Raw genomic sequence first — 12,590 nt, forward strand, 5'->3', positions numbered from 1 at the left:
GGAAGCTGTGTGTATTTGTCTCTACCTTGTTTTTCTTTCCGAAAGGCCAGCGCTTGGTCTTGCTTTTGCCAATGGTCCTATGGTCAGCCTTAGATTCCGATTTCAGAGAACCAATACTGTTTTCTGATGAAGTCCGATTAATCATCTGGCTGTAGTCCTCAAACTCTAGGTCCCCCGGTCTCTCAAATCCTGACTTATGTGCCTCAATCAGCACCTGTGAATCCTGATTAACGATGAGAGGAAAAGAAACCAGGTTTTATTTAAAAAAAATACCATGCACACAGCCAGGAACAACAAGATTATATGAGCAAGTGTTATATGAGCAAGTGATTCCTTGGCACCTTGAATGAAGGTGCACTTTGGGATTGTTTTCTACAAACTGACCGTCTGCGATGAAACCAGATTCAGTATTTGCTTCGGACTCGGAAACCCAAGGGAAGCACTCCCTGTTCTGCAGCAAATTGAGTTGATTTTTCAACAAGATTTGCACTTCTTGACCTAACAGGATGACCCCAAATTCTTCAGAACCAAGTAAGTATTTTTGAAATATACTTAGCATTTGAAATGCAGTAGCCAACTGTGCACAGCAAGGTCCCTCAATCAATCATTGATCATCATAGAATTTCTACAGTTCGAATAAAGGCCACTTGGTCCATCAAGTCGGTACAGACCCTCTGAAAAACATCCCACCCTGTCCCTGTCATGCCACATTTACCGCAGTTAACCCACTTAGCCTGCACGTCTAGCCTGAACACTATGGGGCAATGTAGCATGGCCAATCCACCTAACCTGCACATCTTCAGACTGTGGGAGGAAACCGGAGGAAACCCACGCAGACACGGGGAGAACGTGCAAACTCCACACAGACAGTCGCCTGAGGCTAAAACTGACCCTTGGTCCCTGGCTTGGTGAAATAGCCATGCTAACCACTGAGCCACATGCTGTCTAAATGACCTGATATTCTGTTTTAATGACGCTGGCTGGCCAGGCAGAATCCCCCTTCTGCTCTTTGAAACAGTTCCACGCCACCTTAGACAATTACCCGAGTGGGCAGACACAGCTTAACGTTAATATCACACCCAGAAGGAAGCAACCTCTGACAATACAGCATTCCCTCAATACCACACACAAAACAGGACGCTACGGGAGAATTCTGCCCTCAAATCTCTTAAGGGGGACATGGACCCTCAACCTTCCAACCAAGGGGTGTGAGTGTTGCTCACTGAGCCGCGGCTCAGACAGGGCCAGCAGCCAAACAATCAGAATGGTCGATGGTGTTCACATACCCCACTCTCGTTTACGGATTCCGCAGCTTTTGTCATCCCATCCAAACACTTCCCAATGATTGGCATGACCTGGCGCTCTGTGTCTGCAAACATCTTGTACGCTTCACACAGCTTCCGTATCCGGTTTTCATCCATCTCCTGAAGTTTCTGCGAAAGCACACGCAGCAACTTTATCAATAAAGAGGGGGTCTCAGGAAGAAACTGAAGGGCAAAGGGGAAATTGTAATGGATTCCCACCATTCGCAGGGCAACACCTATCGATACCGCATTGGTGAAACCAATGCTGTCCAAAGCTGATTGCCAAGGTTCTAACCTGTGTTATCAACTCCAGTTGGACATATTCCCATATTTCATCAAATCAGCTTCTTCCTTCAGCCAGCCCACACTCTCACTTCTGCAACTGACCACGCAACATTCTTGCATTGTAAGGTTGTAAAAGATTTCAGGAGTAGGTGGAACTGCAGACCAGGCCAGACCTTACTGAATAGTGGAGCAGGTTCATGGGGCTGAATGGCTTATGGAGCATGTGTTCCCATATGAAACATTTTCTAGGGAAGCAAATAGATTGGATTTATTGCATTACCTGTTGCTTAATTTTTGACTGTCAGTCATACAGCCTCGCTCCATGGGCCAATTACGTTATATAACTAATAAGCAAATTGATTTGCTTCAATTTTAAAAGAAAGGTACAATGTTTTATTGCCTCTTGTGATTTTTTATTGCCGTGTCCTCATGGTTTCGTTTATAATTTGAGAGAAATACCTGGGTAACCCCGAGTGTTGGAAATGTTCAATAGCAAAACAGAGTTTGCAGGAACAAGGAGGAGTTTAATATCTAATCTGGGGTGATAATCACACACCTACAAATAAAACACTCAAAACATACTTAACTCACTAAAGTTCGTCCCTCCATGAGGCTAAATCACACAAAGCCGGCTGTATTCCAAATGTCCTGAACAACTTTTGCTTAACCGCATCAAACTTTCTCCCAAATGTCGCTAACGCAAATTCTTCTTGCAAAACTACTTACAGCTAATTTTACCTCACCTACTTTTGATGGTCCCAAGTGCCAAATTCCTCTGACTTACATTGAAAACATGTGGCATCTCGACAAAATAAAATTGATTCTGGTCCTTATTGTATTTCTGGAGTTGAGAGGCGTACTCATTCTTACTTTCTTCCACCATGTGATTTCGCAGATTTGCCTGCTGTTTTGCCTGAGGTACAAACAAATAAACACAATTTATACTTCAGCAGTGAAAGGCGCATTGCATCAATCCATTTATGTTCAAAATTCAAAAAGTGGGAAGAAATGTGGACTAAACCTCCCTGCCAACTGTAATTTTGCCATCTCTCCTTCATTATTGAATGCAGGATCAAAATCTACTGGTAGGAATTCCATATCAAAAAAATAAAAAGTGCACATCAAAAAATTGGATTCGTTTTCACACTTCCTGCTATTCCACTTTGGTTGGGCCCCAGGCAGGAAACGGTTACAGGAGTATTTATTGTTGAAAAACATAATTTTTATTTGAACGTATTAAATGCCAACTACGTACAACACAAGACCAACATAGAACCAGACAGTCATCTCTAAGGAATCATGTTGTAGGGCCGATCAGGGATAGCATAGGGAACTTGTGTGTGGAGTCTGAGGAGGTAGGGGAAGCCCTAAATGATTTTTTTGCTTCTGTCTTTACGAAAGAAACGAACTTTGTAGTGAATGAAACTTTTGAAGAGCAAGTGTGCATGCTGGAATGGATAGAGATAGAGGAAGCTGATGTGCTGAAAATTTCGTCAAACATTAAGATTGACAAGTCGCCAGGCCCGGACCAGATTTGTCCTCGGCTGCTTTGGGTTCGGAGGAGGTTTACCAGGATGCTGCCTGGACTGGAGGGCTTGTCTTATGAAGAGAGGTTGACTGAGCTCGGACTTTTTTCATTGGAGAAAAGGAGGAGGAGAGGGGACCTAATTGAGGTATACAAGATAATGAGATGCATAGATAGAGTTGATAGCCAGAGACTATTTCCCAGGGCAGAAATGGCTAACATGAGGGGTCATAGTTTTAAGCTGGTTGGAGGAAAGTATAGAGGGGATGTCAGAGGCAGGTTCTTTACACAGAGAGTTGTGAGAGCATGGAATGCGTTGCCAGCAGCAGTTGTGGAAGCAAGGTCATTGGGGACATTTAAGAGACTGCTGGACATGCATATCGAACATTGAACAGTACAGCACAGAACAGGCCCTTCAGCCCACGATGTTGTGCCGACCATTGATCCTCATGTATGCACCCTCAAATTTGTGACCATATGCATGTCCAGCAGTCTCTTAAATGACCCCAATGACCTTGTTTCCACAACTGCTGCTGGCAACGCATTCCATGCTCTCACAACTCTCTGTGTAAAGAACCCGCCTCTGACATCCCCTCTATACTTTCCTCCAACCAGTTTAAAACTATGACCCCTCGTGTTAGCCATTTCTGCCCTGGGAAATAGTCTCTGGCTATCAACTCTAACTATACCTCTCATTATCTTGTATACCTCAATTAGGTCCCCTCTCCTCCTCCTTTTCTCCAATGAAAAGAGTCCGAGCTCAGTCAACCTCTCTTCATAAGATAAGCCCTCCAGTCCAGGCAGCATCCTGGTAAACCTCCTCTGAACCCTCTCCAAAGCATCCACATCTTTCCTATAATAGGGCGACCAGAACTGGACGCAGTATTCCAAGTGCGGTCTAACCAAAGTTTTAGAGCTGCAACAAGATCTCATGACTCTTAAACTCAATCCCCCTGCTAATGAAAGCCAAAACACCATATGCTTTCTTAACAACCCTGTCCACTTGGGTGGCCATTTTAAGGGATCTGTGTATCTGCACACCAAGATCCCTCTCTTCTTCCACACTGCCAAGAATCCAATCCTTAATCCTGTACTCAGCTTTCAAATTCGACCTTCCAAAATGCATCACCTCGCATTTATCCAGGTTGAACTCCATCTGGCACCTCTCAGCCCATCTCTGCATCCTGTCAATGTCCCGCTGCAGCCTACAACAGCCCTCTACACTGTCAAAGACACCTCCAACCTTTGTGTCGTCTGCAAACTTGCTGACCCATCCTTCAATCCCCTCATCCAAGTCATTAATAAAAATTACAAACATTAGAGGCCCAATGGTCACAGAAATTTGAGGGTGCATACATGAGGATCAATGGTCGGCACAACATCGTGGGCTGAAGGGCCTGCTCTGTGCTGTACTGTTCTATGTTCTATGTTGTCTCCTGATCACGTAGATTATCCCGTTTACATACCCCCATTAACTCTTTAAACTACAGACACACAATGTTTTGTACGGAATTAGAAAACAGAGATCAGACAGCACACTATAGATGCTGGAAAGCTAAACTAGGACCAAAAAAATGTGTAGGTCAGCAGATCAGGCAGCATTTGCAGAAAGTAGTAAAAAAGTTAATGTTTCAGCTCAACGACCTTTCACCAGAACTTGGAAAAAAATTAGAGATGTAGTAAGTTTTGAGTAAGGGACAAGGACAGAAGGAAAGCCTGTCATAGGGTGGAAGACAGGAAAGAATCAGTGTTAGATTATTTAGCCTTCCAGGGCCAAACAGAACAGGGATGAGGCAAGAAAAGAAACAAAAATTTGTGCCTGGAACAAGTGTGCTGTTGACTGAAAATGAAAATAGGACAGAAACCAAAACATAGAAAAGTATAGCACAGTACAGGCCTTTTGGGCCGACCTATTATCCTACTCTAAGGTCAAACCACCCTGCGTACCCTACATTTTACTGTCATCCGTGTGCCTATCCAAGAGTCGCTTAAATGTCCCTAGTCACTGCCAGCAGTGCATTCCACACGCCCACCACTCTCTGTGTCAAGAACCCACCTCTGACATTTCCCCTATACCTTCCTCTAATCACTTTAAAATTAAAACATGCAAAGGAAACAAAGTAGAGAGGCAGGGTTTACGGTCTGAAATGGCTGAGCTCTATGTTGAGTGCAGGAGGCTTTGGAGTACCTAAATGAAAGGTCATGCGCTGTTGGAACCTGTGCACTTTGCAGTGGTTCCAGCACTTCCATATTCAGAGAGGCCACAATTGTATGATGCTGTTTCACTGGTGTGAGTTCATCTAAACCAGTGCAGCATTCCCAAAACAAGCCTTTGTTCCTGCACTGCCTCAATTCAATGAGGGATTAGGGAAACCTTAACATGCTGTGGAACTCCTGGCCACCAGACAGTGGGAGGTTTAAGAGGAAAATGAACGCGGAGGGCTGGACTGAACGCCAAGTCTACCTTTTCCACATCAGCTTTGGTGGCATTGATGTCATTGTCGACTCTTTCAGCATTCTGCATTGCCTTCTCTGCTTCCTTGCAGTCTCGTTCAAACCTTTTCTTTGCCTGTGGGGACATAGAACATCAAATTTGAATGGACTGCAACAACAGCAAATCAATAATCTGCTCATTGGCACAGATTTTGGGTTCCACCCAGGGCCGCTCAAGTCTTAGCTTCATCACAGCCTTGCTCCAAACATGGATGACCCCCAGAGGTGAGGTGAGAGGGACTGCTCTTGACACCAATGCAGCATTTGTCTGACTGTGGTATCAAGGAACCGTGACAAAACCCAAGTTCATGCGAATGAGCAGGAAACTCTTTGCTGGTTAGAGTGATACCTAGCACAAAGGGAGGTGGTTGTGTGGTTGCTAGAGGTCAATGAATAAAACAAAAATCAAAATCATGGTGAGCAAATGCATCTTGTTGCTAATGGAAATCATTTTTTTTAAGTTCATTCAGTTAACTTACATAATCCAGCTGTTTAAAACTAGCTTCCAGGTTCTGTTGAGCTTTTCTTCCTTCCAGAAGATGCTGAAAAAGCAAGGACTCCATTACCAAAAAGATACTGCCACATCCAACCATTAGAAACAGGAGAAGGGGAAGGGCCTTCAAATTGTTGAGGCTGCTTTGCCATTCAATTGGATCATGGCTGATCTGATCATGATTTGAGTTTCACTTTCTTGCCTGCTCCTTAATCTGGACCAAAGATTTGTCTAAAGTCTGGCTGTGACTATATTCCATTATCCTGCCTCCAATATGCACTGAGTGAGAGATTTCCAAAGATTAACAACCCTCAGGAGATAAAATTTCTCCTCACTTCCATCTTAAAATGAAAGGTCCTTTATTTGAAAACTGCAAAGCCTATTTCTAGGTTCTCCCATAAGGAGAAACCCACACTTAGCATTGACACAATCAAGTCGCCTTAAAACCTTGTGTATTTCACATTTTTCTAGATACTAATGATTGTATGTCTACGCTGCTCATGCTTTCCTCATTAAACATCCATTTCATCCCAGGGATCAACACTTTGAACCTTCTTGGAAAAGTCTAAAGTACAACCATCTTGCTCCTTTCTCCATGGTGTGCGGTCTCACACATGCTCTGTGCAGTTCCCTCAACAATAAAAGCCAACATCCCATTGGTCCACCTAAGTATTTGCTGTACTACGGTCTAATATTTTGTGATTCATTTACCAGGACAGCCAGATCTCTCTACCCTACAGCATTCTATAGTCTCTCTCTATTTGAATAATATTCCGTTCTTCTAACCATTTTGCCAAAGTCACATTTCTGCACATTACACTCTTTCTGCCAGATTTTACCCATCACACATTCTACCTTTCTTATTTCTCGACTCTATGTGCTGCTCACAACTTGTTTACCTACATATTTCGATATTGCCAGCAAACATACAATACAGTTCATCCCTTCATCCAAATAATTAACACAGCATTGGGCCCTGTGACAGTCCAGTAGTTACAGTTTAAACTGAAAATGATAGCTATCCAGAAATTGTTTCGTGTTGTTTAGCCAACTCTCTCTTCATGCTAATGTACTACCTTTAACACAGAGAGCTTTTTAATCTCGTGCAGAAACATTTTATGTGACACCAGATCAAATGCATATTGGAAATCCAAAAGCTTGACATCTCCCAACTCTCGTTTATCCAACTGGTTTGTTACATCCTCAGCTAATAATAAATTTATTAAAGACTTCCCTCAGAGAAAGAAATCAATGACGCTCAAATGTGGTGGATACCTGGACACTGAATAAATTCGAGGAGACAGACAGCTTGTTAATTAGTAAATGGGTTGAAGGATTATCGAGAGGAGGCACGGAAGTGGAGTTCAGATCAGCCATGATCATATTAAATAGCGAGGCACATTTCAGGGGCTGAATTGCCTACTCCTAGTTCCTATTTTCCTATCCCTTTCCTTTTTTTTGATTACGGGCAATATATTTATGGTTTTTTATCTACAGGGACCTTTCCAGAATCTGGTGAATTTTGAAGGATTACAGCCAGTGCATCCACCGTTTCTACAGCAGCTTTGTTCAATATTCTGGATTCACACAGTCAGGACTTTGCAACTTCTGGTCACATTCATCTTCACATATTGTTTTTCTAAAATTATGGACCCAGGTACCTCAATCTGAATATGAAATCCTCTTATGTTTTGACTACTCTTCCTTAAAGGTTCTTTCACTATGACAGCATGAATGAATCCTTAAACATATTACGAAAAAGACTTTCTGAATAAATTATGAAAACTACCACAGAGGAAATCAATTTGGAAACACAAGGAGTGGGAATGGATGAACAGAGTAGCATTGTGCCATACCATCTTGCGTTCCTGCTTATTTTCGTGCAGATATTTCAACAATTGGGCAAAGATGTTCTGAATCAGGTTCTCTGCGATAATTTCCCTCTGTCCAGCATAGTCATTCAATTCATTGAGAATATTGATGAACGCCTGATACTGGGAGAACCTGCAGGCAAGGAGCAATATTTAAGACAAATTCAATTGAAATGTGTCCCTTTGGATAATTTTCCCACCTTCTCCCAGTACAGACCCCTGCGTAGGTCCTACCTCAAAACATCTCTCCAATATCTCACCCCAGTAGGCACAAGTAGTCACATTAGGAGGCAACACAGCCTGACTGGACCCGATGCAACAACAGAAGCTGGGATACGATCGGGGAAGGAAATCTTTAACCAATGCCTTACATCAGGACACTGCACCCGGATTGCATTTTCCTGCCAACACTCAAGAGAACCAAGTGCAGAGTCTTTCTAGATTATATGGATCAATATGACTCCATTCACTGCCTTTTACTCATTGGTCATAGTTTTTGAAGATTTCTGCAGCTACTCTCCAACAACAAGGAATGGAAGATAAATAGAGTCTTGTTCATCGCGGGGGCTGTTTAACCACAATACTTTCTGTAATTATCCCCAGCTGGCACTGCACAAGTGGTAGGCTCAGCCTTCCTGCCTTAGGTCACCCAATCAGGACTGCATCTCAGTGAGGTGGTGCAGGGCTCTGAACGGGAAAAGGGTCAAAGGATCTCTAATACAGCCTTCCTAGGCCTTCGGCTCTTTGACCAAATTCTTTTCCCTTTATTTCAGGTGTATTTGCTCTAAGGAAGAAGAGGTTACAACCTCGCAAGAACCAACCAAGGCACTGGCCCCACGTTGGTTCCAATTCCATCTGGCCACTAAGGTCGTTGCCAGGGCTTCCTTGTCAGAGCGTGGAGGATGCTCACTTGGATTTTTCATCTGCTAAATGCAAGCACTCTGTTGGAATGAATAAGTATAACACCACACCAACTGCAGACCCACTTCATCGTTCCAGTAAGCTGGAGAAATGGCATGCAAGGCAACCATGGTGCCTCTCATGAGGAAACTGGCAAACCATTCACCAGAACACACCTCCATCCATCTCCTTCGATTCCTGCAGTCATCAAGAACACATTCGCTTGCTGTTTGCCAGGAATGGAGTGTCTTGGTTGTGATGTGTCATTGGAGCATTCCCGAAGTTTGAGGAATGCCCTTCCCAGCCACAGCCCAAGGGGAATTGGGAATCTGAGATTCAGAATTCAAAGGCCACCAATTAAAGTTTGTGTTTATCATTGGGATGGACTCTAATTTTACCTAGCACTTCAATGGTTAAGTGTTCGACAGATTTCCTCTCCCTGGCCACATCTTGCAACTTGAGGAAGACATGAAACCACTTGCTGATATTCACTCTCTGTAGAACAGACAACTCATTGACAACTGACCACTGAAAGCTAGCTAGTTTTGAAAGCTAGCAAAACACAACTTCATTATCACAGAGTGAAGAAAGGATCTGGCTCCAGTCCCAGAAATGATATTACAGTTTTTGTAGTCACCTGGTGATTCCTGAAGGACCAACTAATGGTACATAGCAGCTCCCCCAGCATCCCAACAGCGAATACACGTAAGCACGCAGACACACATACCCATCAGTATGAACGGCCAAGGACAGAAATCACATGCTCCTGACCTGACCCGAATACAATGCTAATCCCTGAGGCCCTTTCATTGGGTCCTGATGTACCCCCTGTGCAGCTCCCCTGTTCTGAGCACTGCCTGTTAACATACATTCATGATGCGCGCGCACACACACACACACACACACACAGACACACACACACACTCATACACAGAGGTGCACACACACATTCTCTCCCTTACACACAGAGACATGCGCGCGCACACACACACACACACAAACACACACACACAAACACACTCACAGAGGAGCGCGTGCACACGCACACACAGAGGCACCTACATGCGCGCACACGCACTCACACACAGACGTGCACGCTCTCTCTCGCGCGCAGCGACGTGCACGCACACGCTGTCGCGCATGCACGCTGTCTCTCACACACAGATGCGCGCGCACACAGTCTCTCACAGAGACATGCACGCACACACTCTCTCACACAGACGCGCGCACGCACACACTCTCTCACACAGAGACGCACGCACACACACACTCACACAGAGATGCACGCACGCGCGCGCGCGCACACACACATACACACACTCACGCGCACACACATGCAGAGATGCACACACAGTGGTAGCTCAGCCCTGGAAGACTTGGCGGGGACTTATGAGCGCTGTGTTCACCTACACCCGAGTGGAACCTGCCTGATCGTGTGACCCACATCTTAAAGGATCTGACTTTCTTCTCTCCCTCTCCCCAACTCCATCTCCTCCAGTCAAGGAAGTCTAATTCCAAATTGCTCCTGGCATCATCCAGTGCAACATGAGGTCTTCAACAGCCCAGTGCGACATGAACTGTGCCCCACTTCCAGATGTAACCAGATATCTCCGTTCACTTCACCAAAGTGATAGCAGCTTACTTCATTTCTTGGTCTTCCTTCGTAACTCGCTTGGGGCTGTATTTCTTCACCAGTGTCCTGGGGAAAGGAAGCATAATTATCACTTGAAGCAAACCGCTCTCCTCACCATTGGTCTATGATGATACAAAGCCCTGGTTAGACCACAGCTGGAGTTGCTCTGGGCGCTATACACGTCAGATTTACAGACAGTGTGGCACAGAATTCACCAGAACGATACCTGAACCCACAATTAAATTACAAGGGGAGATTTACAGAAACGACGATTGTATTCCCATAAAGTTGGAAGATTAATGGTAGATTTGAACGACCTTTCCATTACATTCAGTAGCAATCAATAGGGTATATAGGAGAAATTACTTCTACTGGTTAATAGGTCTTGGACTGAGGGTACTAGTCTAAAAATTTAACAGTCAGATCTTCCAAGGGTGAAATGTAGGTCTGCTCACAAAGGGTAGTAGAAATTTGGAACTCTTCTACAAACATCATTCCAAGTTAGGGATCATCAATTTTAAATCTGGGATAGACAGAGCCATTTTCACCAGAAGTATTGAAGATTTGGGATAGAGAGAGTTCGGTCACGGATTAGCTGTGATCTCAGGAAATGGCTTGAGGCTAAAATGGTTTCTTCCTGTTCCAGTTCCAATGAGATAACCTGAACATCATCTTCTGAACATTATGATGAGTAGTGACAGATGACTTGGCCTGCCCAACGAAATATGCGTGATGGGGAAGACAATCCAATTATTTTCTTTTATTTAACAGGATGTGAGCGTCACTAGCGAGGTAGCATTTATTGCCCCATCCCTAATTGCCCCAGAGGGCAGTTATGAGTCAACCACATTGCTGTCGGTCTGGAGTCACATGTAGGCCAGACCAAGTAAGGATGGCAGTTTCCTTCCGTAAAGGGCATTAGTGAACCAGATGAGTTTTTCCAACAATTGACATTAGATTCATGGTAATCATTGGATTCTTAATTCGCAGGTTATTATTGAATTCAAACTCCACCATCTGCCATGATGGGATTTGAACCTGGGTCCCCAGAACATGATCTGGGTCTCTGGCTTAACGGTCCAGCAATAATACCACTAGGCCTTTGCCTCCCCCTATTAAAGAGCGAACTTCATCAACAGATAATGTTATGCAAAATGTGACGACATTTGCTGTCCTCTGCACTGTAGAATACTGTCTTTGGTCCTTCGAGCTTGCGTCTCGTGTTTTATGCAAACCGTGACCCTTCCCTTCTTTTTGCAGCTCATTTTGGAAAGGAAGCATCTTCAGACCATACCTCCCTTAATCTGCCCCACAATCTCCACACCAACACTCCAGTTTTCTGTAAACACCCCATTATTAAAACAAAATGTATCACTGCAAACAAAACAAAATCAATTTACAGAATTAAAATTCTACTGAGTTCATAAACACTGGCATGGAGAAAAAGAAAGGGGGTAGTTGTCATAGTTTGGGGGTCAGTATTTCTACACCATACAAGGTTCATTGTTTGATTTCTTCATCTAAGTAAAACTCTAAAAGGTTCAGTCTTGCAGATTCTTGGGATGGGACGCTGCCTCAATAATAGCTCATATGGAATGAGAGTTTGGAGTTACATCGTGATGCGATATAGGATCTGGGCGGCACGGTGGCTCGGTGGTTAGCACTGCTGCCTCTCAATGCCAGGGACTCGGGTTTGATTCCACCCTCAGACGACGGTCTGTATAGAATTTGCACATTCTCTGCGTGGGTTTCCTCCAGATGCTCCAGTTTCCTCTCTCAGTCCAAAGACGTGTAGGGGAAAATAATGCAGGATTACAGAGACATTGGAGGGAGGGGAGTGTAGGTGCTACACTGTTCAGAGGATCGGTGAACTCAACAGGCCAAATGGTCTGCTTCCACGCTGTAGGGATTCTGTGATCACGATTTAAAAGTCCCGTTTGGGAGTGAATGAAGGAGGAGGTAGAACGTCTCCATTAAGTCAAACTGCATTCTACATCCTCTGCATTAACCCCAGGAAGAAACTCTAAGGGACTCTTTAAAAAAAAGATTTCCTCCCTTTTTGTCCCAGTCAGTGCTCACTCCGAGT

General features: G+C 44.2%; 1 protein-coding gene across 3 annotated transcripts in view; it reads right to left on the reverse strand.

The window, feature by feature from the left end:
* trip10a (thyroid hormone receptor interactor 10a) overlaps window positions 1–12,590 on the reverse strand; it is a 130,068-nt gene that overhangs the window by 41,579 nt on the left and 75,899 nt on the right. For all 3 annotated transcript variants that reach the window (XM_059639887.1, XM_059639885.1, XM_059639886.1), the window contains exons 3-9: window positions 10,514–10,570; window positions 7,957–8,104; window positions 6,087–6,149; window positions 5,579–5,683; window positions 2,374–2,502; window positions 1,287–1,433; window positions 26–223 (exon numbers count right to left, since the gene is read on the reverse strand). In XM_059639887.1, the coding sequence (XP_059495870.1) occupies window positions 26–223; window positions 1,287–1,433; window positions 2,374–2,502; window positions 5,579–5,683; window positions 6,087–6,149; window positions 7,957–8,104; window positions 10,514–10,570 (847 nt within the window). The remainder of the gene's footprint in view (window positions 1–25; window positions 224–1,286; window positions 1,434–2,373; window positions 2,503–5,578; window positions 5,684–6,086; window positions 6,150–7,956; window positions 8,105–10,513; window positions 10,571–12,590) is intronic.

Source organism: Stegostoma tigrinum, chromosome 35, assembly GCF_030684315.1.
Source record: "Stegostoma tigrinum isolate sSteTig4 chromosome 35, sSteTig4.hap1, whole genome shotgun sequence".
In the NCBI taxonomy this organism is placed as follows: domain Eukaryota; kingdom Metazoa; phylum Chordata; class Chondrichthyes; order Orectolobiformes; family Stegostomatidae; genus Stegostoma; species Stegostoma tigrinum.